Below are 27,838 nucleotides of genomic sequence, written 5' to 3'. Positions count from 1 at the left end.
GGAAAAACAAATTAATAAAAATGATCCATGAAGACACCACACTGGTCGCCGGCCATCTCCCTTTTCCAAGAACTGGAGACAGACCTCATGCTCTGCTCTGAGCCAAACCCAAGTGGAGGCGTGGCTGTGATTTCACTCTGTGCCATGCACTGGGATGATTTTCCGAGTGGCATTTCCAGCCATGGTTTCAGCTTCGGAACAGACGGTGTGGCTGTCTTCCTCTCGACCCAAAGCCCCAGGCTGCCTGCCTTCCACATGGCATGGGACACCGTCCACCTCCTCAGCCTACTTTCCTCTTATCGGACGGTGGGCATTCTGCACCGGGCTTCCTCTTAGAGTCTGCGGCGCCTTTGGTTATTGAGGAATTCCTTGCACGTGTTTTTGTTGGATGTTTGTTCCAAGTATCAGACCCTCGGAAGCAAACTGCCCTCCAGGGCTTGGCGCTTTACCCGGTTAGGAAGGAATTCTTGTGGCAGGTCTGGGAGAGCCTGAGAGTCTGCTCCATGTCTTCCTACTGGATCAAGACTGGTGTGTGGCAGAGGGAGGGGCTGCTCAGAGCAGAGAACCCCGTGGAAGAGCCTTCCTGCCTGCGTGTCGGGGTCAGAGGGCAGATCAGGTGGAAAGAGCCGTATCTGTGCCACCCAAATGTCGCAGTGCAAACTTTGCAGCATGTTCTTGTGTTCTCAAGATGGGAACCGCCATCCAATGGAAGTGCAGACTCCAGCAAATGCAAGGGCTATTTATAGCCCTGTGGCAAAATGTTCATTTGGGCTTCAGCACAGAATGAGCATGTCTCCGTCGCTTTTGTCTTCTCCTTCCCCCCCTCGGTGGTCTATTCTAAACTCTCAAGCACTCTGGCCTGGGTTCTGGCTTTAGCTTCCCCAGCTGTGTGACCTCAGACAGGTCACCTTATGCCTCTGGTCTCCAGCTGCCTCACCTCTCAAATGGAAGCAGCAGTCCTTGCCCCATCAGCCTTATGGGCTTAAATAAGGCCACAGAAGGAGACCATCATCCCAACTGTGAACTGCCTTCCTGATGTGAGGGTTTATTACCATCATTGATGTGACTGTAATAGGAAAAGGGAAATGTCCTTCTTGCATGGGGGTGGGGGAGCAAGGAGGTGAAAGGAAACATAATAAAAAGAGGAAACCAGATTTTTAAAAATAATTCACATCATGATTACCTGTCAGCAGCAAATAAGAACCAAAGCAGACCCTAAGACTGAAGAAGGCGAGCTCAGGTCTGCCCATTGCCACGTGGCAGGCCCACAGGTAGCCAGAGGTCCTGAGATCACATTCCTACAAGAGGCAGGGGAAATGAAAACTAAGGTGACCAAGGAAACTGGAAACGTGTTCAGTCACTCCGCAACCACTTCTCGGGTGTCCCGTGCACACCAGGCACTGTGCTGAGCACGGGGGCTCCACACAAGAGTGGACCCCACCCTACAAAGACTCCCCCTCCGGTGAAGAAGACAGAGAGCATTCTGGCAGCTCCTCCCAGCTCACATGTATAACAACCTCAGCCCGTTTGAATATGAGAATAGCAGAATGGAGGACCACATTTCCCCCTCAGGTGCTTTAGACAGTGGAGGGTGTATTTAAACCGGTTCACCTACCTTGCAGGGAAGCCTCTTAGACCCTCACTCAAGGCCTATTTACTTTTGCTCTGCACATATGTTTAACCACCCAGGCACCCTGCTTTCCCAGCTATAGCAGTTTAAAAGCAGCAAATTCAGAAAAGACAGGGACTCAATGGCAATGAAAAGTGACACCCTAGACCCTGTGCACGGCCCATAACAGTGACTGGTGTTCGGAATAAAACCGTGTGTGGTAGAAAGGAGAAGAGAACGAGAAGGAGCTGCTAAAACGTTCCTGCATGTAGTGGTGGCCAGGCATGGTCCACGTGTCCTCTCATTTCATTCTTACACCAACCCAGTGAGAGAGGCTTTGCTTTCCACAGGCTGTAGATGGAAAAAGCGAGACCCAAGGAGCTGGGCGCCAGAGCCACCCAGCTGCTATGTGGCAGCGAATCTGGGGCTGCTGGACTGGAATCTCCTTTCTTGTGTGTTTCAGAAGGTCAGCAGGAAAATGTTTATCTTCATCAAAACTGAATAACATTCTAGAGGTGCCTGGGTGGTTCAGTCGTTAAGCGTCTGCCTTCGGCTCAGGGCGTGATCCTGGCACTCTGGGATCGAGCCCCGCATCAGGCTTCTCTGCTGGGAGCCTGCTTTTTCCTCTCCCACTCCCTCTGCTTGTGTTCCCTCTCTCACTGGCTGTCTCTCTCCCTGTCAAATAAATAAATAAAATCTTTAAAAAAAACTGAATAACATTCTAAACAAAATCTGTTGTCACTCAAACAGACTAAGCTTCTGTTTTCCGGAAAATTCACTCACAAGGAAGAGCTCCTAATGAGACAAGGGCAGGTCAAAGAGCTGTCACGGCAGACCCCTAGGAGGCACCTTGCTCTGTGTTGCTCTAAATCATCACAAGGTCTTTGTCCTCAGAGAGTGACGCAGATCTGCCTCTGGGTCTGATTAGAATGCCTCTTGCCCCTACTCTGTACCTATTGACTCCTATTTAACATACATTCCTAATAAGTGGGGCTCTCTTCTGGCCTCAACGTTTTAGGATTGAGAAAGCTTCCAAAAATTTTTGTTTAATTTTTTTTGCTGAAAAAAAGAGGGGAACTTCCAAAAATGGACATTGAATCTTGTCCGCTTGACTTAGCTGTATTTGTTTGGGCAAATCCCTCCATCTCTGAGCCTCAATTTCGTCATTTATAAGATGAAAATAATAACACATACCTCATAGGATTGTTGTGAGAATAAAATACAATAATGTGTATAACTGGCCAAGCACATAATAGGGGCTCAAGATATGTGAGTTCCTCCCTTTCCATAAAGGATGAGAGTTGTAAAATCTCACAGGTTCTGCCATTCATACAGTGACCTGGGATCATTAGGATGAGCTTTTGTTCAAAAATCTAGCCCCCAGACAGATCTCGGATTATCTTTTCTTCGAAAGAGAGTTTCTTTGGACTAAACTGCATTTATTAGGGGAAAAATCAGGAGATTGCCTGCCTTTGTTAAACTGGGATTTTATCCTATAATTGAGATATGAGGGCTGCCTATGTTTTCTACACAGTTGTGATAAGGGCAACATTATAACGTAGCTGCTGGAAAAATGACTATGATCTGAGGCTGCCTATGAGAAGTGTATTATCTAGAATTGGGGAGGGGAAAGTCCCATATCATCAGAGTCTAGAGAAAAGGCAGTGTGATCACTGCCTTGAAGTGGTTGAAGGGCTCTTTCATTAAATCATTTCAGTTTAATCTACAGAGGCTTCACTTAATGAGCAGAGGCCGTGGAGACGGTATCTGAGCTTAAGTTAAGGAACAAACATTTTAACTCACATTTATCCCAATGAGATGCTCCACACTGCAGGATGGGCTTTCTTAGGTGTTAAGAGAATTCTAGAAGAGTCACCTCCCCAGATGTAGGAATGGGGGGGAGCTCTCCCACAACTCTCAGACTTGAGAGTCACTTTTCCCTAATGTACAGATGCTATTAGGGTCTCTGGCCCATCTGCTGTGGGCAGAGCCTGGCTTAGCATCCCAGAGCCTAAGTAGAAGGCAGCCAGAAGCTTCCTGGAGTCCAAAGCAATCCCGCAGGCTCCCTTACCACATCCTCTGGCCTCTGTGCTGTCTCTGTTGTAGGCCAAGGAGCCCAAAGGGGTGTGGCATGAATTCTTTCCCAATGTGTTCATGGCTCTCCAGGAATGAACTGCAGGATCGTTTAAGATTCCTGTTTTAAAATGCTCACAGTTCATCACAGTACATAGAGAGCATCTGTTGCAATGATCATGTGATTTTTATCTTTAATTCCACTAATGTGATATATTACACTTATTCATTTGTGTATGTTAAACCATCCTTGCATCCCAGGGATAAATGCCGTTTGGTCATCGTGTATAATCTTTCTAATGTGTTCTTGAATTCAGTTTGCCAATATGTTGTTGAGAATTTTTGCCACTATATTCATCAGCAATATCATTCTATAGTTTTCTTATAGTGTCCTTCTCTGGTTTTGGTCAGGTCCTCATGTTTCAATTTTTATTCAGTGTTTATTATTTTATTATATATGTTTCCAATAAACTACCTTGGGTCTCTTGAGAGGTAATGAGGAGAGATAACAAAGCAAATAATAGAAAAATTAATAAAACCCTGGTAAGAGGAGGCCTGAGCCCCTTGCACTTGTCTCACAGGGCACAAAGCCTTGAACAAATGTTTGACTCTTGGTAGCTTCATGGTCAACCCATCTGTTGCAGGCATATGAGGAGAACATGTATGGTAGCAAATACCAGTGGATCATCCCAGGCTGGTATGAGCCTTCCTGGTGGGAGCAGGTGCACACAGAAGCCAACTCATCCCGTTGTCTCCGGAAGAATCTGCTTGCTGCCATGGAGGGCTACATCGGCGTGGACTTCGAGCCCTTGAGCTCCAAGCAGATCAAGACCATCTCAGGAAAGGTCAGTGTCATGGTCTGTCTACTTCAGCCCCCAGGACCATCTCTTTGGATCATCTTGTCTGATGATGTTGGCACAAAGTGCCCAGATCTTGTTCTGGCCTTTGCTGTGTGACTTTGAGCGAATCACTTGACCTCTCTGAGCCTGTTAAATGTGGATAGCCAGACCTCCACTGCATGCCCCTCTAAGGAACTTGGGAATCAGATGAGGAAAGGGTGCTTTGTAAGCCCAAAACAGCGTCCATGTAAGTGATGGAGTCATGATTTTGACAGCACCAGACATAGGGCCCGATGTTTCAGACTTGGCGAGGCTTTCACTCTATGTACCTCTGACTTGGAATGTCATTTCTCAGGCTCACTGATGCTCCTGTCAGCCTAGAGGAGAGGACAGATCCCTCAAGTAGACTTTGGGAAACATGTGCTGTAGACCAGCTAGACTAGCTTGAACCCCAGTTTTGCCATTTACCAGTTGTATGACCTTGAGCTTGAGTTATCTGAGCACTGCATCTTCATCTGTATAATAGATCTCATCCTCTGGTGGCAGATTGTGCAATGTGGCTGGCATGGTGCCCAGCCCCTCAGTGCTGTCATTACTGGGAGCAGGACTTTGGACAGGGGCTCCACATGTTCCCATGGGCATTACTAACACCCCCCGCCCCTTATCCCGTAGAGCTGCGAGAGGGCCAGGTAATGTAGCATAGGTAAAAGTATTTCAAAAGTACACGGTTACCTATCAGTGTAAGTGTTACCAAGAATTGGGATGGCGGTCCTGGTGAACGAAGACCGTTCTGTCTCTTAGTTCTAACCACCAGCCAGAATCGAGGACAGCAGTGCACACAATTCTCTTCTGTCTTCTCTGAGCTCAGATGGTTCCTTTCTCCACCAGTTCCACTGAAGGAATTAAACTTCATGGCAAAGCTATATAAAATTTTTGTAGATAATTTTTATCCATTATTTAATCTCAATCAGAGCCAGCTCTATAAGAATGATTTATTGATTTCTCAAAAAAAATGGCAAATCATGAGGACACATTTTGTAAACAACTCTTTAGATCATGCTGGCACCTGAGGGATGCTGGAAAAACACTCTGGCTAGAAAATGTTGGAAGAAATATTTTCATGCAAAAATCAATGTGCATATAGAAAGTTTTCTGAGATGCTGAATAATGTGCAGAAAGAACTCATTTTATTTCAGTAAGTGTTATTTTTAAAGGCATCAAAGTTTGTAGTTTATTAGCAGAAACTTGAGTCCAGGAACACCTAGACTTTAATCTCAAAATAATGTAAAATTTGAGGAAAATACAAAAATTAAGAAAAAAAAAATTCCATGCCAGCAGACAGCATAACTAAACTGAGAACTTTAGGAGACCAAAGACAGAAGTGATTACACACAAGATCTGTGAAGCCGAGGGGCATAAAGGTCATAACACGCCATGAGAAGGGCCTTGAATGTCATTCTAAGGAGCGTGGATGTTACTGGGTGGGTGAGCCCTGCACAGATGTGAGCAGTACACAGAAATGCGTTTTGGAAAGATCAATTTTTGTAGCATCTTTTAGAGGAAGTGTTCTGACTTTAGAACAATATCTCCCAGGTCACTGACTTTCATTTTAATTTTTTTTCACTTTAATGGTTTTTAATTGGGGCTGGTACTGAGGCTGACCTCACCCCCATGACTCTGTGCCTGGGACTGGAACAGTTTGTGGCTATTCCTGGGGCTGTTCACTTCACCCCACAGTGTGGGTGACCCACTCATTGGCCTCCCAGGATGGAGTAGTGCCAGGTTCCCGGCATGGGGCAGCTTCTAAAATTCCAGGACACCCAGTCCCTGTCTCTGAGGTGTTTGAAGCAAGAGACAGCATTTCTTATGTTATCCTGAGGTTACAAGATGATTGAAGTTATGCAGGAAAATCTGAGGCATCTGCCTCTTGAAATCAGAGAGTTTTAGGGCTCTCCTACAGATTATCTAGATCAACCTCCCAACAGATTCTCAGATCCTTCCAGTAGCAGAGGACTCACTACTTCTCCCTGAATTTCCCCCACTGGTCCTTCAGGGCCCACACAGGTCCTATGGGTGGTGTCCATATCCCCAGAGACGTCCCTTGTCTGAACCAAACAGCCCCAATCCCTCCAGTTGTAATTCACATGCCCAGTGCAGAACCTAAGGGCAAGATTTAAGGCAATGCCAACAACCTCAGTAATCAAGATGAGAAGTATTGTAATGCAATATTTTTTTTTAAAATTCAAAATTAACACAAAAATCCATGATGAACAAAACGTCAAAATTTTAAACAAAGGTTAAGATTCACAGGACTGGGATGAGGGAGACCTAAGTGATTTAAGTCACACAATTGCAAGACTGGATCTTGTGTTTATTTAAAATTTTGACGTTTTGTTCATCCTGGATTTTTTTTGCATTTGCTTTGATTTTTAAAAATACTACCTTAAAATGTCATTTCTCTTGATTACTGAGGTATTTGGCTCCCTCTTCATTTTCACACCTTGCTTTCTTCCCCCCCCATCCCCCCCCATCCTGGCCCTGAACAGGTTGTGTTTATCAAGCTCCTTCCACACTCAGCCCATCCTCTGTGCCTGCTCTTGTTGAATGCTCTCTCCCTGGGGTGTGAGGCCCTCAGTTGAATAAAGCATTCTTATTCGTGGTCTGACCACAGCCAAGTTCCCCCACTAATCTCCAAGAGTCTATGGTCAAAGGAAGGTCTAGAGAGGTGGGAAATGGTTCTTGAATTTGAATTTGTGTTATACATGACTGCTGGGGACTGTGGTCAGCCTGGCCCAGGCTGCTGAGCTGAAGCCTATATTTTGGGGTCTGTCAGTGTCCACGGGGATAAGCAGACACTTGTAGAACCAAGTCAATAAGCTCTTGCCATCCTCGTTAGGGAAGCTAAGCAGCAGAAATGGGAAGGGACACACCCTAGATCCTTGTAGTAGGTAGAATCGCAGCCCCTAAAAAGATAGGCCAATGTCCTAACCCTTGGAACAGGGGAATGTGACCTTATTTGGAAAAAAGCATCTTTGCAGATGTAATTAATTGAGGGATCTTGAGATGAGATCATCCTGGACTACCCAGGTAAACCCTAAATGCAATGGCGAGGGTCCTTATAAGAGAAAGGCAGAGGGAGATTTGACCACGTGGAGGTGGTCATGTGATGGCACAGGCAGAAACTGGAATGATACATCCACAAGAAAAAGAATGCCAAGAATAGCCGGCAGCCACCAGGAGCTGGGAGAGAAGCATGGGACGGATTCTCCCTCAGAGCCTCCAGAGGGAACCAGCCCTGCTGACACCTGAGTTTTGGACTCCCAGCCTCCAGAACTGGGAGAGAATAAACTTCTGTTGTTTCAGGCCACCCTGTTTGTGGAAATTTGCCATGGCAGCCCCAGGAAACTGCTATAGTCACCCAGCAGGTCAGGGACAGCCCCAGGACCTGAAGCCAGGACTGCTCATTCCCTAGTCAGAGCCCCTTCCTCTCTGCCCTGCTCTCTCCCCAAGACTTGTGACAAGCTTAGAAAGGAATGCACCCAAATCAGCCCTTTCTCTCTCAGCTGGCCACTGCTAGTAGATGGCATAACAGGCGAGCATGGGTCTGGTGATCAAGCGATCTGGCACGAATCCTGGCATTCCCACCAATTCATCTGCCTCCGCAGCTAGTCATTCTCCTCACCCCACCCCCACACCAGCCTCAGTTTCCTCACTGAAAATGAGAGATTTGGACCAGATAACTCCTAGGGTCCTTTCGCAGCTAAATTCTCTGGCTCTCTGTAAATATGGTACTGGGTTCTTAGCAGCGAACTGGGTGACATGGTTGTAGTGTTAAACCTTGGAATCCCCAGAATAATGGTGACTCCTGGGAGAGAAATCTGCAGAATCAGGCAGAACAGTGGCCCCTCTTGGAATGTGTTCTCTGGGGTTCCCCCTTTCAGACACCTGTTGCCAGTCAGGCCATCCCCAACTTTCACTGGCACCCAGGAGAATGCTGGTAGGAGGAATAACAAGGTAGTGAGCCTCCAGAGCACATTCATCAGTCTCTTCCTATTGGAATTTCCAATGATGAGGCAAATGCAGACCTTCGGGCTTCCCCGAGCCCATCCAGAGCTCAGTCTTCTAGAACCTTCATGAGGACAGCCTCTGGGCACTTGCTTTGGCTCTACTGTCTGGCTCATTCTCACTGAGATTCCCCATTACACTGCTCCCCCATAGGAACTCTTTGACATTGGTGATTTCCATCATCAGCTTTCCCTTTCCAAAGTCCCTTTAGGCTTGTTTCCATTGTGAGCCTTTACAACTCCGGTCAGGTTTCTCTGGTGATGGCCCAGCCTTTCTGGACATTTTCCCCATTCTCCTGCTGAGACACAGAACTGGACCAAGGCACTGGATGGAGATGTTCACAGAACCCTGGAATCACTGGGGACCTCAGAGGTGGCCCCAATCCCCCATCAAATGCACAGGCTCATTCTCTGGAAGAGTTTTGTAATGTTTTCTGGGAGGAAGCTTCTGCAACCACCCGTGACTGTTGATTCAACATGGCAGAACTGCAGGTAACACAAATCAAGTGAGTCCTCAGTGTAGAGCCAATGACCCAGGAAAAGCTGTACCCATCTCATCGTCACTGCCATGTGAGCTCCCTGAAAAAGAACATGGAACTTCTGGGAAGCTCTGGGCTCTAGAGAGGAGGAAGGGAAGGGGCCATGGAAAAGTAGGCATGCTCCCTGAGAAGGTCATCCTTCACAAGGCCACTGCCTCTGCCTCCCACCTTCCCCACGAAGCTCCTGTTCCCTTTGCTTCCCTAGGAATTCACTTCGATGGGGGAGAGGTAGTGTAGCAGAGGAACATGGGCTCCAGAGGAAGGGTGCAGTAGCCTGTGGAGGGTCATAAGTAATAAGCGCACTGGCTAGATTTGAATTTTGGCCCCACCACTTCCCAACTGGGAGACTCTGAAAGATGGCTAGTTGTCCCTACCAATATCCATAGCCCCCCGGTCTACCTCAGTAACACAGCTCTGTTTTTTAAGTAGGTATGTTACCACACAGCTGAAAAGGGACATTTCCCAGCTTCCCATGTAGCTAGATATGGCCAGGATTCTAAGTCTGGCCAAGGAATACAAATAGGAGTGTTATATGGGACTTCTGGAAGTCTCTTTTAAGGGGAGAGCTTGCCCTTCTTTTCCCTTCTCCTTTGTGTTAGCTGGACTATGGATGGGATGGCTAGAGTTCTAGCAGCCATCTTGAATCAAGAAGTGACCGTGAGAAGGAAACTTCATTCTAGGGTAGTGTTGCATACAGATAGGAGCTGGGTCCCTGATTACACTATGGAGCTGTCATGGCAGCCATGCACTGTCGATGCATGAACATCTTTTACATGAGAGAAAAATAAACTATAAGTCACTGATAATTTTTTTTCTGTTATGTACAGCTGAATTGGGTGACATAGTGATAGTGATACAGTGACATTGGACAAGTCATTTGACCTTTCTGAAATTGTTTCTTATCTACAATATTGGGGTAATAATATCTTTTATAAGATTTATAAGGATTAGATAAAGTAAAGCAGAGAAAAGTATCGTGCAGAGTGCCAAACACACAATAGGTGCTTGACAAATTGTGGTTCTTTTCCTTCTTTAGCACAGCAGCCTCAGAGCTGGAGAAAGGAGTAGTGAGTCAGTTTACACACACATATACACAAATCTGCTCTGGCATATTATTGGGATTTTACTGAATTTGTAGGTTGATGTAGGAAAAATTGACTTAATAATATATGAACATGAATTTTATATATCCCTGCATTTACCAAGGTCATTTATAATTTCTCTCAAAAATGTTTTGTAATTTTCTGTATGGAAATTCTTGCACATACTGTGTTTGGTTTATTTCTAGGTATTTGAGGTATTTTGGTGAATATATGTGCAAATTACTATTGGGTGCATACGTAGGGGTGGAATTTCTGAGTCACAGGGTATGCATATGTTCAGCTTAAGCAGACCCTGCCAAACAGATTTCTAAAGTGGTTGCACCAATTTACACACCCACCAGCAGTGATTGAGAGCTCCAGTTGGTTCACAGGCTCACCAACATTTGGTATTGTCGGCTTTTTAATTTTAGCCAATCTAGTGGGTGTGTAGTGGTATTTCATTTGAGTTTTAATTTACATTTCTCTGATGACTAATGAAGTTGAGTATCTTTCCATATCTTTACTGGCCATTTTGATACCCTCTTTTACAAATTTCCTGTTCAAGTCTTTTGCCTATTTTTCTACTTGGATTCTCTGCCTGTTTTTCCCATCCAAGTACTAACCAGGCCCGACCCTGCTTAGCTTCTGAGATCAGACGAGATTGGGCACATTCAGGCTCATATGACCATAGACTCTTTGCCTGTTTCTTATTGATTTGTAGTTCTTTTTAAATTCTGTGTATGAATCCTTGGATAGTTATATGTATTTATATCTTCTCCCATTCTTGAGCTTACACTTTCACTTTCTTAGTGATACATCTTAATGAACAGAAATTCTTAATTTTAGTGTAGTCCAGTTTATTCATCTTCTTTATGATTAGTATATCTGTGTTCTATTTAAACATCTTTGTCCACCCACACTCATGAAAATATTTTCCTATATTATCTTTTAGAAGTTTTTTTCCCTTTCACATTTAGATATAGAATCCACATGAAATTGATTTTATGTATGGTGTGAGGTAAGATTAAGATTCATTTTCTGCCCATATGGATAACCAGTTGATTCAGGACCATTTATTGAAAAGTCCATCATCCTCACCCCCCCATACTATAGTGTCAACTTTGTCATAAATTAATCATTGTATATAATGTGTATCTGTTCCAGAACTTTCCATTTTCTTCCATCGGTCCATTTCCTTATCCATTAACCAATACCACTTGTCTTAATAACTAAAACTTTATTATAAAACCTGATAGTCATGTAATCTTTCAACTTTTTTCTTCTTTAAAATTTTCCTGGATGTTCCTGGCCCTGATGTCATTTTTCATTTAGAGCTACTCACATATTTACACTTCCCATTACTTTTCATTCCTTCCTGCATTTCTTTTATTCTACTTATGATCACTTTCATTCTGCCCAAAGAACTTTTCTTGGTCTTTCTTTTGCTGTGGGTTGGCTAGAGACAAATTCTCTCAGTTTCTGGTTGTCTGAAATTTTCTTTCTTTTACCTCTGATTTTGAGGTGTAGAATTCTAGATAGTCTATTATTTGTCTTCTGGCTTCCATTGTTTCTATTAAGTCAGCTGCTTGACTTATTATTGCTCTTTTGAAGGTAATGCATCTTCTTTTCTGTAACTACTTTTAAGGTTTTGTCTTTGCTTGGTCTTCAGCAGTTTTATTGTGCTGTACTGAAATGAGGTTTTCTTTGGGTTTATCTTGATTATAGTTCCCAGAGTTCATACAGCTTCATGAATCTGTTGATTGATTTGTATTTGGAGAGATTCTAGCATAATATCCCTTTAAATATTGTTTCTGCCTATTCTCTCTTTCCTCACATTCCAAGACAACAATTACATATATGCTAGACATTTTCAACATATTCCATATATCTTATGTTCATTTCTTATTTTTTAGCCTTTTTTCCTGTCTGTTTTTCAGTCTGAATATTTATTGCTATTTACCATTACTACACTTTCTTCTAGTTCATTAACCTACTTTCTGCTGTTTCTAATATGCTGTTTCATCCATCTATGGAGTTAATTTCAGTTGTCATATTTTTCATTTTTAGACTCTTCATTTTATTCTCTTTTTTTCTTTCATAGCTTCCAGTTCTCTGGTAATATTCTCTATTTTTTCATCTATTTTCTTAAGCACATAAATTTTCCTCTTTTAAAGTCATGTCTAAGAACTTCAAGATTTGGATCATCTGTGGGTCTATTGTCTATTTTTCTTCTTTCCTTTATTCTTTCCTTCCTTATTCCCTTCCTCACTTTTTGCCTGCCTTCCTTCCTTCCTTTTCTCTTTTTATTATTTGGTCCCATTTCTTGGTGTACCTGTTGCATCAACATAATTAGAGATGAAAAATATAGAGGCTACAGATGGTGTTATCTTTCTTCAGAGAAGATTTCTTTCTCTTTAAGAAGGTATCTGCCTAGGGGAAGATCACCTAATCCAATCAAGAATTGAGATGATTCCATGTTTGGTTTTGGTTTTTATAGACCTGGTCTGTTTTTGTTTGCTCTTATTCCTGATATTTGTTCTTCATTGTTATCAGCTGAAATCCTGGGGTGTTTACTGGCCCTGGAGTTCAACTTTTGTCTTCCCTGATACTGTGAGACTCCAAACACTTCTGCTTAATTTCTAAACCCCTCAGCCACTGCTTTTTCTTGGCTTCTCAGCCCCTTGCTTTATGGAGCTTAGTTGTCTGAAATATTTCAAGTGCAAAAGCCAGTCTGAATACTGGCCTCACTTTTCTGTGCTTCCTTTTCCTCCAAGACCTTGGTCCTATAAGCCTTGCTGCCTGATAACCCTGAACTACAGTTTTTTTTGTCTTCCCCTCCCAATGGGACTGCTAAAAACTCTGATCCAGTGGTTTGTTTTCCTGCAATTAGCTTTCCTACCTACAAATCAGCAAATGCCTCCAAGGGAAACAGCAAAGAACGCTGGACTCTTCTCAAAGCGTTCTCTTCTCTCCAGCATCTTGCTCCTCAAGTCCTAGATGTCCTGGTTGCTTTATGATGCCTTTGAATAGCTATTTTTATGTTTTATTCTGCTTCTCTGAATGTTCTTCATGGGAGCTTTGGTCTGATATAAGCCATTTCATCATGGTCAGAGTGGAAGTGTGAACTGAGACGATTTTACTTCAAAGATAGAAAACAGCACCCTGGGTTCAGGGTAACATGCCACTGCCTTCAGCTCTTTCAGGTGCTGTTGTGTATAAGAGGGAACAGACCTGTTTACCACAGCTCCACAAGGAGACACTGTGTGCAGAACACAGGTAAGAGAGAGGTGCTGCAGATGCTGCTTCCAGAACACTGGTCTCTTAGACAGCAAGCACTCCTTAAGTGGAGGCTCTCCCTGAAGGGAGAGTGAGCTTCTCAGCACCAAGGAATCTAAGATGGAGCTCAGCAAACATCTGGAAGTTGCTCTTGAGAAGACCCAATAATCGGATTGTAGAGGGACTTAATCAGTGGTAACCAATTTATTTATTCTTGAGATCTTGGAAGGTTGCTAGAAATACAGATTCTGAAATTATCCCATAGACCTACTGAATCCAAATGTAGGGCTCTGGCATCTGCATTTGACGAGGCCCCCGGGTGATCTACAAACTGGGGTACAGGGACAAGGAGACTAAATATCCCCTAGCGTACCTCCCAGATGAGACTCTGGGATCCCCAAATCCCACAGGGAATGCTAGAGAGAAACTCTGCCGGTTTTGCCACTCTGGGGAGGGATGGCAGCGGGAGAAGGTTCTTCACCTTCTGCTGTCTTCTGTCCATGACGCTCTCCTCTCCCAGAAAGCAGGACTCTGCTTGGTTCTGTTGGAATGACAGACCCATAAGGTTTAGTCACATTGTGGGTTAGCAAGCTTGTGTGGGCTAGCCTGGGAGCCTAACCACTATTTATAACATAGTTTCTGTGGAAAAATATGTTCCAAGTTCCAACAACTGCCTTTCAGAAATATGCTGGAGCACAACCTGTCAGTAATTGGGACTATGTATATAAAGTTATTTTCTCAGAAACTTTTAGCATCTCATGATAAACCTGACCTCCGAGAATGCGTAATTAATCAACCTTCGGTGTCAGCTCTACAATGGAAGAAATTCTTCTGCCCTGAATAATCAGAGGCCTGCTTGAAGAACAACTACTACTTTTTCTCAGACAGCTGTGAGAGTGTTTCTTCCTGCTGTCATTGTTTTGCCCAAGGGAGACTGGTGCTGGCTTCACCTGCGAAGTGATGAATGGCCTGGGATATAATGCGGTGGCAATGACTTCAACTCGGTGCTTGCTAAGACAGTGAGAATGAGGTCACCTTTCCGGGCTTAGCTACACCTGTCTCATTCCAAGGACTCTTCCCACAAAAATGAGGTCAACAGTCATATTTCCATTGTTCTCCTTCCACCCCCTGCCCCTCACCCCCTGGATAAAGAACAGTGTTATGAGATAGAAAGATGTGGATTTACAAGTACACGTGTAAAAAGTATACATAGGGGCTTGTGTTTGCTCCAAGGTCAAACTGAATAAATGATATGATTCTGTTCCCCCTACTGTCTCTACAAAAAATGGCCCCAAGAAATGACATTAAGGAAGTTAAAAAATTATACTCATTTATCCCTTGGTGAGACCACACTGAGAATGTTCACCTCAGGTCTGGACCCCTGACTTTAAAAGGGTCATAGAAACCTTGAAGGATGATGCAGTGGCATGTTCTGGGTAGGGAAGAGGTCTGGAAACATCATCTGAATATAATTATTAGATTGAACAAACAGGACTCCAATACAGACACCGCCAGCCCTCGATGCTTTTGTATACGTCAGAGAAAGCCCACAGGAGCAAAATCCAAGAGAGAGGTCAAATGGGCCTCAGAACTTTTATACTTAAAGCAACTAGAGAAAACAAGCTCAAGTAATTTGTAATACTTTTAACATAGCCAATAGCTAAATTAATAACCAGAAAAAGACCCAAATCATATTTAAAAATCAAACAAAATATAGCCAAATAGTAAAAGATGGAAAAATAACAAGAATGTATTTAAACAAAATGTTAAAAGGTGTGACTACCACCATAGCAATATGGTAGAAAGAAGAAAAACACCTAAGAAATAAAAATTGCTTATCAGTATTTGAAAGGAACTCACTCTAATCATTAGAGAGATGCAAACTAAAATTAAAAGGCGATGTACTTTTTTTTTCTTAACCTAACAAGCTGACGATTTTTAAGACTTATATCTATTGCTGTCAAAGATGCAGGAAATGGGTACTTTCATACCCAGGGGAATTTTAATTTCTCGTATTTGGGGAGAATATTTTGGCCCAAATATGGATGAATCGTGTTTAAGTTATACTCTTTGCCTCAGCAATTATACTTCTGGGAATTTATTCTGAAAAAATAAGTACAAGTATGTGTTCAGAAAATTTAGATGCAAGGATGCTTTTTGTAGTCCTATAATTGGGACAAATTCAAAAGAGCCTAAAGGTCCAATAATTGGAGATTGGTTAAGGAAGTAAGGTAGGGCGTGCATGCACCAGAGGACTGTTGGCCCCTGTCAGCACAGATGTCAGCACGGATGTCAGCGTAGTCTTGGCTCCTCAGGACATCCTGGGTTAGCAGCCGCACCATCCACGCTGGGTGGCCAGGTCCAGTCAGCCACCTTTACTGTTAGTAACAGTGGGTGGCATTTGTGGGGCACCAGCAGGTCCTGGATATCGGGCTGGACACTTTGCATGCTTCGTGTCACTGAATCCTCATGGCCACACAGCAAGGGAGGACACAGAGACCTGGAGGAGATAAGACCTCACCCCAGTTCACAGTTAGCAAACCACAGAGCCAGAGCTGGGGGCAGGCCTGCCTGCTTCCAAATCCTCTATCCTTACCACTGTGCCAGGCTCCTACCTATGTTGCCAAGAGAAAACTTCTAGATCATCTGATCCCACCTCCTCGTTTTTCAGATGGAGAAATTGAGGCTTAGGAAGGATCTCTGTAGGTATTGCTGTGGGTTCTGGTGATACCTCAGTGATCAAGACAGAAAACATCCTGACCCCATAGAGCTTAATTCTAGTGGGGGAGGGAGGGAGGGGAGGAGGGAGGGCTGGAACAACAGACAATATGAATAAACACGTAAGTAGGAACGTTGCAGGCAGTGAAAAGTACAGTAAAGAAGATCAAACCAGTGGAGAGAGAGTGCCTGGGGTGAGGGGTTTTTAGAAAGAGTGGGTCAGGGAAGCCACTCCTGAGAAGTGACAAGTGTTGACATTTGAATGTGGAGAATATCATGCAAAGAGCTAGGGAAGCTTTCTAACAGAGGAAACAGCTGGTGCAAAAGCCCTGAGGTGCGAACAAGCTTGATGTGATCAAAGGACCCAAGAGGTCTAAGGGAGAGAGTGCTCCTCATAAGGGACCCCAGGGTGCTCCTTGGGGAGGAGGGTGGAGAGCTGAAAGCTAGCCCCATGGAAGTACATGAGGGTGGAGGGTGTGAGGGACAGTGAAGAGCGGCTCAAGGCCCTGAGCGAGGCCAGAGACAGACACGGTGCTGCCTCTCTGAGAAACCCTTAGATTTAAGGAGCTTCTGCCATGTGTTTTGAGTGATGAACAAATGTGATGGCTGGACATGACGCATTTCCAAGGAAAACTGTCAACAGGGATAAGACCTGAGTCATCCAGTGGGAGCTGAAGCAAAAGAGGGGGAGCTATTGCTGGGACACCAGCATTCCCGTTTTGTCAGGCGGAACTCCTCACCTACAGGGTCCACAGTTGGGGGCACTTGGCTGTCCCAGGCACGTACGAGTGCCACCCTATTCTGCTAACACCTTGAACCAAAGGCAAGAGGCTCACTTGGCTCCAGCCATGAGACCCAGCCCTCGAGGGCTCAGCCTCACCACCCTCCTTAGGCACTAAACCTGGCCCCAGACATCTCAGGGTAGTTTCAAAAAGCAATTATGCCCTCAAAAGTCACTAACGAAAGAAGTAACAGAGATGAAATGGGACCAGTGTAGCTACACACACACACACACACACACACACACACACACACACACACACACAAGCTGTTTGACCTTGGACAGGTCTCTGGACCTCTCTGTGCCTCAGGCTGCAGGTGGCGGGAGCATGTATGACCATCTCTAAGAGCCCGTCCCAGTATAAACTGACAATGAGTCAATGGTTTCTATATGTGATTTGTCCCCAAAGAGGTTTTTTCCAAAGACTAAGCTGTGGACTCTGATGACAGAGGAGTTCAGAAATGACTTGAGAGGCCCGTGGAAAGGTTGAGGGTGATGGGTTCCCCTGGGGTGGCATCCCTTTGGATGTGTAAACCTCAGCAACTGGAGTAAAAAGATTTTCCTTACTTTGTGGCCACAGTCAGAATGTTAATATCACCAATGAAATTCTTTTATGAAATTCAGCTCAATGGGAGAAAAAAATTCTTTTTTTTACAAAATGCTGAATTAGTCACAGATCTTGCTATATTGCAGAAGGGGGAAAAGGAGGGGCACAGTATAGGGTTAGAACAGCCTTTACATCTGGGCACCTGGGACAGGCCCTAGGCCCCGTGTTCTAGGCAGGCCTCACTTGGGCCCCGGGGCTCAGAATCCACAAGCCATTGGGACATACCCCCCACCCCTGAGCCTGCACCTCCTCCCTCCTACATCACACCCTGAATTTCCTGCCCAAACAGCTGGAACCACTTCTAGAGCCAGGGTTGGCCCTCTTGAGGGTGGGCTGTACCTCTGGGATGGTTAAAGGTCTCTGATGCTGGAAGTGGGGAGGAGGTGTGGACCAAGCTTGGCTGGGCTGCAGGGGTGGGCCCCACAGCAAGTCTAGTTCCCCCTGTGCCTCTGTGTCCTACCTAACACTTGGAGGAGCCCCAGAATTCTGAATTCAAACTTGCCCTTCCAGATCATGAGGAAGGTACATTCGTTATGATGGGGAGATAGAAAGTATTTTATCGAGCAGTTTATTTGCTTGTCTATAGCTTAAATATTTAGATATATGGAATTTAGACCTATGGTCCTCCACTGTACTGTAGCTCCAGGCCCTGCAAATGTCACAGGGAGGCCTGGTTAGGGTGAATTATTCCTTCACCCTAGCCTTGCTAGACAGCCAGGGTGCAGTCTCAGCCTTGCCACTCACTGGCCGTGTGGTTCTGGGCAAGTCAACTTCCCTGAATCGGTTTTCTCATGTGTAAAATGAGGACAATAATAGTCCCCACTGTATGAGGTCGTTGTGTGGATTAAATGAGATAATGCCGATAAAGAGCCTGGCACTGTGCCTGGCTCACAGTAAGCATTGGAGAGTGTCTGTTCTTGGCACCACGTGCCTGACGTCCCAGCTGGCTGTAACCTGGTGTCCCCCCACCCCCCTGTTTTACAGACTCCACAGCAGTATGAGAGAGAGTACAACAACAAGCGGTCAGGCGTGGGGCCCAGCAAGTTCCACGGGTATGCCTACGATGGCATCTGGGTTATCGCCAAGACGCTGCAGAGGGCCATGGAGACGCTGCACGCCAGCAGCCGGCACCAGCGGATCCAGGATTTCAACTACACGGACCACACGCTGGGCAGGATCATCCTCAATGCCATGAATGAGACCAACTTCTTCGGGGTCACGGTCAGTCCCACGCCCCAGACTCCTCTTTCCTTAGTGCCCCTTGGAGATTTACAAGGCAAGAGGGGCTGAGTCACATGCCCTTTGAGACAAGGTCCCTTTTCTGCGATCATTGAAATAACTTCATGTGGCTTGTAGGATTGCAGGGCTGCCGAAATGAGGGACAGGTTCAGTGACACTCTCTGACAGGCTGGGAAGATGCTTCTCTGTAGCTCACAGATTACAAAGGGCTAGTGAGTTGACTGTACACAGAGCAGTTAAAATTCACCAGGTGGGGGATGGGGGCAGCAAGAGCTCTGGACCCAAAATCAGGTTCAAATCCTGGGCCTTTAGAGGTACCATCTCCAAACCATAGAGTTTTCATTCCCAGAATGGAAATAGTACCTACCTCACGAGGTAGGTATAAAGATGAACCATTACAAAGTAAGAACGGCTAATATTTGTTGAGCAGGCTGCTTGCTCTGAGCCTCAAGGTTCTCACCTGGGAAATGGGGATAATAATATACGTCTTGCAATGACAGTAATTGCTAACATTTCTTTAATGTTTATCATGTGCTGCATACTTCACTACGCATTTCATGTAGATTAGACGTAATAATGTATGCCCAATGCCAGGCCCATAGTAGGTTCTCAGTACATGCTAGGGTTATTAGCGTTAGTAATGATCTCATCGCATCCGTATGCCATCCATAGGAAGTAGATGCTCTTATTAGCACCATTAGAGGTGAGGAGCCTGGAGCGCAGAGCATTTAAGTTTTATAGCCAATCGGAAGTGGAACTGGGATTTGAACCTGGGTCTGGCTCTTAATTGCTGCATTCTTCTACCTTCTGGTAGTGGACGTAAGTGGCAGTTAATTATGTCTCATGATGATGTATTTGTTACTGGCTCTGCTCTCAGAAAATAAGGAAAATTTGCCTAAAGAATAGGTTGAAATGGCTAAAATCCTGTCTTGTGTCCTAATTTAAAGAGTCAAGAGAGAAACCGTCTGTCTTGGGGTATTAAGAAGAGTAGACAAGATGAGTTGATTGGTATATGTCTCACACGTTCGTACTCCTTTGTGGGCGTGCTCAGACTTGCTGGTTGATAGTCGGTAGGCAGGGCGGTGCAGGTGCTGAGGGTGTAGACAGTGATGTGGTTGCTGAGGTGGGTAAGATGGGCCCCCTGTCCTGGAGCCCATGGTCCAAATGCAGGAGCGAGAGCTGGACACAGATGATAATAAGAATTAAAAGGGCTCAGCACCATGGCAGAAAGCGTTATGAGCCCAGAGGGGTTTCCACGACCATGGATGAAAAGTCAGGGAGCTTTCTGGAGGAGGTAGCTCGGGTGCTGTGCCGTAGACATGCAGAGAGGGGGCCGGCAGTCTGGCAGATGGAGCGTGGTAAGCGAGGCAGAGATGCGTGAGTGTGTGCAGGGACAATTACTTTGCTGGGATAATTGGAAAGGAGGAGGATGAGGCTGGGAAGGTAAGTTGGGGCCCACTTCTGAAGGAACAAGCTAAGGAGGCTGGCCTTCATCTTACAGGCCACTGATTCTCAAAGTGCACCTTGACCAGCAGCACCCTGAGCGCTGGTTAGAAATGCACATTCTCCAGCCCAACCCCGGACGCACGGAATCAGAGTCTTGGGTCGTGGCCCTGCCTTCACCAGGGTTTAACAGCCCCTCCGGTGGTGCTAGCCATCAGGAGAGTTTGAGTGCGGCTTCTCTGAGCCGGGAGGGGAGCTGCTGAGGCTTACTGAAAAGAAGTCCATCTTCAGAATCCCAGACCAGAGCCACTCTTGACCTGACAATGGACAGCTCTTGGCCTCTGCTCCCACCGTTCAGACGTGAAGGCTCTGAATAGTTATGGACAATACCTGTGTTTATAGCGCAGCCTGGATTCAGACGGTAAACTTGAACAGCTGTCAAAAATTTGGTTTCAAAAAAAGGTTTTTATCCTCAGAACCTCCTAGAAAATCTCACGTGGTGCTGGTATGTAATACAGGTTAAAGATCAGCCTCTCATTTGAAAGAAGAAGGAACCCAGCATCCTGCTTGTTGAGCCTCCCTTCCCACAGCCCCCGAGCCCCCCCTCCAGTCCCCTGCCCCCAGAATGGCCCCACAGTTACCCCAGAAGTCCTTCCTCTTCTGGTACAGACACAGACAGCACCTCAGAGAGGGTGAGACTCGCCTGTCCCCCACCAGGAGCACTGTGGCAGAGCCATCAGAAAATGTGGGTACTCTTCTTCAGGTCATCTTGCCACACTTAGTTTCTTATTTACTAGAAGGAATCTGTAGTATCTCCAGCTGGAACCGCTGGATAGAGAGCTACAGAATCTAGGAAGCATTCTGCGCCCCTCCTCGTCCAAGCGCTCGGCATTTTGCCCAGATGCCTGGTGTATCTTAGTGGGAGATCATTTATAACCACTTCCAAGTGCTCCCTTTCATCTACACCAAATAATGCATAATCCCCACTTGATGAGCAATTAGATAAGACCGCCTGAACACTTTACACGGCTTGAAGATGAGTTTCTTTTTAATGAGAAATTCCTTGACACATATTTATTTATGCCCGCTCCAGTTTGTAATTCATAACTCAGCGAATGTCAGGATTGAAAGCGCTCTTTAAAATCCTCAAGTTCGGCCCCCTCATGTTGTATATGAGTATCTGAGGTCCAGAAAGGGAGCTTGCAAAGTCCCACAGAGGGATGGTTTGGCTGGGCCCTGTCCGCACCACACCCAGTGCCCCCTCCCTTCCCTTCTCATTGTGCACATTCCCCTTTACTGGAGTAAGGGATTACCACAGTGACACAGTTCTGCACTTTTTTCCCCCTTCCTCCTGATCCCCTTTGTCACATATTAATATGTGCTTGTCACTGGGCTGCAGACAGGTTTCATTAAAATTGTCTTCTGATCAGAGAAGAAAGGACATCTTCTGACAAAATAAAAAGTGTCTCTGTGGTCCAAGGAGACCACAGAAGGCCAAGTTCAGCCATAAATAAAGAGTTGGAAAGGAAAGGAACGGGGGGTGGAAATAAATTGCACCATTTTCTATTTGCTGCAGCATTTTCATTCTACAGCGCACATGGTATCCATTTTTCCACTCTCAGGCATGCACTTTATTCTGCGTCACCCTCATTCAGCATGTTTACTATACGGAAAATCGTTTAAACACATTAAATTAATTATATCCGTGACTCAATTTCAATTGATTCAGTGTGCACACTCTGGTCTGGGAGCCGGGCCTGTGGTTCCTGGTTGGCATGCTAAAGAAGAGATTTCCATTTCTTCCATGCGTCCTACATCCGGACTCAGCTCTATTAGCTTGGGGCCCAGCTCTGTTTTACCTTCTTAGGAGCTCTCCTCCCAGTTATGCTTCTCAGGGGACACTGGGTTGTGGATTCTGTGTCCCCACCTGCACACTGATGGCCTGGGGAGTCCTATCTGCCTCTGATTCCCTGAGTACACTGTTCTAAGTTTTGGCCCACTTATTACCTCTTACCTCTCTATGGTCTGCAAATCTCAGAATGCTCTCCCATGTGGAAACCCCTCTTCTGCCAAACGTATGATCGGAAACTCCTGCTGGAGTTGGCTATTTAAGGTATCAAAAGTCCAGAGCATTCTGAGAATCCCAGCTCGGCCGGTTTCCTCGGGCAACATTCCTAACTTTCTAGATGTATAAGCAGCTCCCAGGGAACTTCCTTAAAAATTCTGATTTCCCAGCCCCACCCAGAACTTCTGATCCAATGGTTCCAAGGAATTCACAGGATTAACAAGTAGGCCTGGTGATTCTCAAATAGTAACCATGAGAATTGCTTGGGGCTCTGATGGATTTGCCCCTGCGTACATGTGTGCACGCGCGGGCACACACACATTTTGATTTTAAACCTATTAGAGATGTATTTGCTCCTACATTTGTTCACTCCTTTAGTAGCCCCTGGGCTGGGTGCTGGGTGCTGGGAGCTGAAAACATGGAAAGGAATAATGTGTGGTCCTTCCCTTAAGAACTCCCTTCCCAGTGAGGGATATAGACAAGTAGATGAATAATTGCTGGGCACTATCCAAGGTCTGTCCAAAGCCCTTGGAGGGAGGGTTCCGTTCAGCTTATGGGAGTAAAGACCAGAGGGCTGTCTTCGGTTTTCATGCAGTTCAGTAAGCAGAACCCCATGTATGGATAATTGCAAGAAGCCTGTGCGGTGGTGCATTCTGACCCTGTGCCATGTGTTGGGTAGCGAGGATGCGATGTCAGGCTCCTCCATGCCCAGGACTGATGGTGGTCTACTGTGATGTAACAGACTCCCTCTAATTCGCTGTTTCTACCAAGCATACACTAAATTCATCAACCAGCTTATATCCATAATGCTTCAAAACATGCTTGGGAACATGTGCTAAATATCCAGGTAAAAATGAAACCCTTCATTTTCTTTGGGTGATCACTTTTTTTTTAAGATTTTATTTATTTTTTTGAGAGAGGGAAAGAGAAAGAGAGAGCCTGAGCAGGGGGAGAGGCAGAGGGAGAAGCAGACTCCCCACTGGGCAGGGAGCCCAACTTGGGGCTCAATTCTAGGACCCTGAGATCATGACCTGAGCCAAAGGCAGACACTTAGCCAATTGAGCCACCTGGGTGCCCTGGGTGATCACTTTTTAATTTTTTCCAGTTTCCAGTCTCTTAAAACAAGGATGACATACCAGCTTTCAAGTGGACAAATCCTTTGGGCATGTCAGCCTAAGATATCATGGCTCTAACTCGCAGTATACCACTTTAGTAAATGTCCCTTCTGATTTGTCTCTTAAAATGACACCGTATTTACTTCGTAGTACCTAGGATGGAGGCTAAATTAATATAATCTCATTGTACCCCATGATGAAAACATAATACGTGCAGTATTTTTCCTGGAACGTTACTGAGGGTATGCACCAGGTTTGCATGGGGGCTGTGAGGCTTCCAAGAGCATTTGGCACATGGAGAAGTTGAAAGAGGCTCCCAGGGAGTATCTTTGATTATAAGAAGAGGGCCCATTCTTTCTAAACTCTTTCTGTGATTGCCTCCTCCCTCCCTGTGGACGGACCTAATGTAGAAATGATCCAAAGTTCCTCCAAGTAATAGCCCTGTTCTTCATCGTCTGCCCAGCCTCTCAACCAGCTGTGGGTCTGGCCATCTCAGTGTAACATCTGTCGGGGGAGACCAGCAGCCTCAGCTTCGGGCATGTCACCTCCAATGGCAGTCATCTCTAATTGATCACACCAAGGAGGTGACGAAGAAAAGCAGATGGGGATTTGCAGAGTTTATTGATCTATTTGCTTTTGTTGCTGGTGAACAGCAATCCAGCCTTCACTGGTGTATCCCTGCGATTTACGTGATGATGTAAATCATCATGCAAGATTTGTTAAAAAATATATATATGTATCTCCTCTAAGACTCAAATACTGCCACTGTGCTCCCCCTGCCAACGTCTTACCTGAAAAGAGGGCATCACAGAGTAAACTCGGTTTGGTTGAAATGCCAATGACTGTAGGTAGTTAGGGGAAGCCAGTGAGATGCTCGTCCCAGGGAGATATTAGCTAAAGCCCCTTTTTATGTCATACACCCTGCTCCCTTGTCCTACTGGGATGCTGAAGTTGCGTGGTTGATTTTTTATCCAAATAGGAAACTTCATGCCACACACACACACACACACACACACACACACACACTCATACGAATTAGTTAAACATCCTCTTGCTTGAGTTGGCCCATCTCGCCTGCCTGTCCCATCTTTTGGACTCCTGGTCTTATTCTCTAAGACATGTTAATCCACAGGCTTTGCACCAGCCACCCATTCATGATTTATATCTGGTATCAGCATTTCAGGTTGAATTCCAGTGAGATAAGAGACAGAGCACTAGGAAGTCTAGCCGGAAGTAGAGAAAACTCGACCAGTCCCGGATCTGACCCCTTCTGGGATTGGTCCTTCCGCCAGTCATGACTCCATCCCCTGGACTATCAGGGCTCTGACTGCTCCTTGATTTTGTACTCGAGGCCGTCACTAGGAACTTGTGACTATGATGTGTCTACTGTACGTCCTAGAAAATTGGGCTTGTCCCAGTGACCTCACGTTAGCTCCGACACCATTCAAGCTTTCCTATTTTAAGGCCTTCCTTTCCTGAGCCTCTCTTGGCTGTTCCCAGGAGCCATAGCCAATCCACCCCAAACTTGCCCTCTGCATCCCACCTGTCTCTGCCCCATCCCACACTCTGGGAGTTCCAGGGAAATTACATCATAGACAAACTTAACTGAGGAGCTGATTTGAGAACTTGGCTAATGCCCCCTGCCCAACTCAGATAAAATGTACCATGTCCCGGGGCATGGCGGTGATGAATTACAACAGGAAATGCAAATTTGTAAAGTCAGACAAAAGGAGGCCACAGTCCACCTCTTAGAGCTGTGTGACCTCAGGGAAATTATTTACCTCTCATCTATGGAGGGAAATATAACCTACTTCATAGGGTTGAAAGGGTAAGTAATGATGGTGTTTAGCTCCCCGACCGTGTCATCACTATTTCTATTATTATTACTACTGCTGTCCCCATGGTGACTTTTCAAAGAACAGAGTTTATGTGGGTCTAATTAAGCAGTATTCAGAATCAAGTCCAGCAAAACAATCGTTCTGTACCTACTGAGTGCCAGTCTGTTTCACATATACTATCTCATTTAATTGTCTCAATAACAAACAAATCCATTAACTTGTTTTAAGGTTGTAGCGGTTTACTGTCAAAACAGAATGGAGTCGGCCCTGCTTGTAAGCAAGAATACTTCCGAGTGGGGCGCCTGGGTAGCGCAGTCGTTAAGCGTCTGCCTTTGGCTCAGGGCGTGATCCCGGTGTTATGGGATCAAGCACCACATCAGGCTCCTCCGCTGGGAGCCTGCTTCTTCCTCTCCCACTCCCCTGCTGTGTTCCCTCTCTTGCTGGCTATCTCTCTGACACATAAATAAATTAAAAATCTTTAAAAAATAAAAAAAAAGAATACTTTCAAGTTTCCTACCTGCTGCCATTCACTCTGGGGATTTGATACTCACCTTAGAAGTAGAAGGCTTTTGCTCGCAGACCCCACCTCTGTTCCTCTCTTTAGCCTGGCTCAAACTCCCACGGCCCCAAGAATTAGCACTCAGCATTACACACGAAAGCTAGCTAGAGCAGATCCTGTTGGTGTCCCAGCCAGATCTCCTGGGATCTCTCGTAGGGCTTTGGTCAGGTCTGCCCAGCCCCTACCCGTGCAGGTGTCCCTACTGATGGCTCACGCCTTGGGTGATGGAAGGTGCCTGGGACCTACACCCTAGCCCAGCGGCCTGCAGCGATGACTGGCTGGCCTGGTCCTATGGTACCAGCGCTAGTCACACTCCAGAGCTCCCCGTGAGATTAGGGTTAGGCTGGCCCTCACCTGCAACCACATTCTTGGCCTTTTCTCTCTCCTCTCACCCTTACAAGTTTCTCCTGAGAACACATCTTTAAAAAAATCGCTTGCACACAATTCCCTGTCCTGGGCTTCTTGACCTTCTGGAGGACCCAATCGAAGATACCCAGGTATCTTTATGGGAAATGTAAATGTCCTCAAGAGGGAATTTTTCCTGTAACCTAATTGTCATCTCTGCATTTAAGTTTAGCAGCAACCCTCCCCCGTCGCCTCCCTCACACCAGGGAGAGGGTTCTGGACTCTTCTCCCTGAGTATACTCAGTTGCATTTTGCTTCTGCCCTTGCCCGTTGCAGTCAGCCTGGGGGAAAGCCATACCTGCCTCCTCTGATGAATTAGCAGCTCCCAGATTTGCAGGCACCACAGCTCTTCATGCCTCTAGTCTCACAGTTCTGCACCCAGCATTTTACAGCTGGTAGAAGCTCTTCACCACTGGTAACCTTGAGTTAACTTTGTTGGGTGTAATCCACACATGATTGAGAAGTTCAGTCACACTCTCCCACACTGCTGCCTTCCGGGCTTCTAGAAACTAAAAACACTTTTTCTGCCCAAAAAATAATCAGAACTGACAAGAGAAGTAGTAACAGGACCTATAGTTGTTGAATCTGCTAATAATGATCCCCAAACTCTCGCTGTGATGGCTGGCATCAGTGTTTCACACAGGTTGTGGAAATCTCCCCAGTGTGTCTGTAGGGCTGGAGACAGGGGCTCCTGAGGCAGGAAAGAGGCAGGAGAGAAACCCACCCTCTAACCCCCTCCCCGGTCTCTCCCATCCCTGTCTCTCTGGGGCTCAAGTCCTAGCGCCTGACGGGGAGAAAGGGTTGCTGATGAGCCCTCTGTGACTTCAGACTGTCAGGAGTATTTCCTAGAGGTAATTGCCAGCAATAAACAACTATGATAATAATAATAATAATCACTGTGTGACTGCCCTTGTGCACAGAGTACATTTATAGTCTCTGGCTCCTTCATTGTTCAGTGCAATTCCATTGATTAACATAATGCTAATAATAGCTATCAATTAATGAGCTCCTCCTGCATCCCAGGCATCACCCTAAGCACTGTACACATGTTATTGAATGTGACGCTCCAGACAGCCACCAGGTGGGGGATGGGGAACTCCACGTGCCCCAAAGCCTCCTCCCAGTGAGCTGTGTCCGGCCCTCCCACCTCTCTGTCCCATCTCGCCCCCGGTGTCACCTTGTCAGGGAGGCCTCGCCCACACCCTATTTAAAATCACAGCTCCCACCCCCTCATTCTGTCTCACCGCAGTTACCCCCACCACAGTGCCTCCTGTTAAGACTTAGAGCTGAGTGCCTGGGACATACTAAGTACCTGATCAATCTTTGTTTAATGAATGAAGGGTTTCAATAATTAACGACCATGTCAAAGATTTTTTGAAAACAGGCTGAGCAAAGATAAATGATGTACCCAGCATCCTACAGGTAGTGAGTAGCAAGAGTGTATTCAAAACTGCCCAATCTGGCTAACTCAGAAGCCCATGTTCTTCACCATTTAAGTGTTCCATTAATTCGACCAACAATGCTAGCACCTCCGATAAGGCAGAGCTGGGCCAGGCAGGGGGAGCAATATGGAAGGTCTGCTCCCA

The 27,838-nt window shown here is 45.8% G+C and overlaps 1 protein-coding gene across 1 annotated transcript in view; it reads left to right on the top strand.

Moving 5' to 3' along the window:
• GABBR2 (gamma-aminobutyric acid type B receptor subunit 2) overlaps positions 1–27,838 on the top strand; it is a 340,039-nt gene that overhangs the window by 185,926 nt on the left and 126,275 nt on the right. Inside the window, exons 7-8 of the mRNA XM_011219329.3 lie at positions 4,327–4,527; positions 18,573–18,809. Coding sequence (XP_011217631.2) covers positions 4,327–4,527; positions 18,573–18,809 — 438 coding nt within the window. The remainder of the gene's footprint in view (positions 1–4,326; positions 4,528–18,572; positions 18,810–27,838) is intronic.

The sequence above is a fragment of the Ailuropoda melanoleuca genome, chromosome 7, assembly GCF_002007445.2.
Source record: "Ailuropoda melanoleuca isolate Jingjing chromosome 7, ASM200744v2, whole genome shotgun sequence".
Classification (NCBI taxonomy): Eukaryota; Metazoa; Chordata; class Mammalia; order Carnivora; family Ursidae; genus Ailuropoda; species Ailuropoda melanoleuca.
Note: the sequence above shows the minus strand (reverse complement) of the source record. Positions and strands in the feature narration are given on the sequence as shown.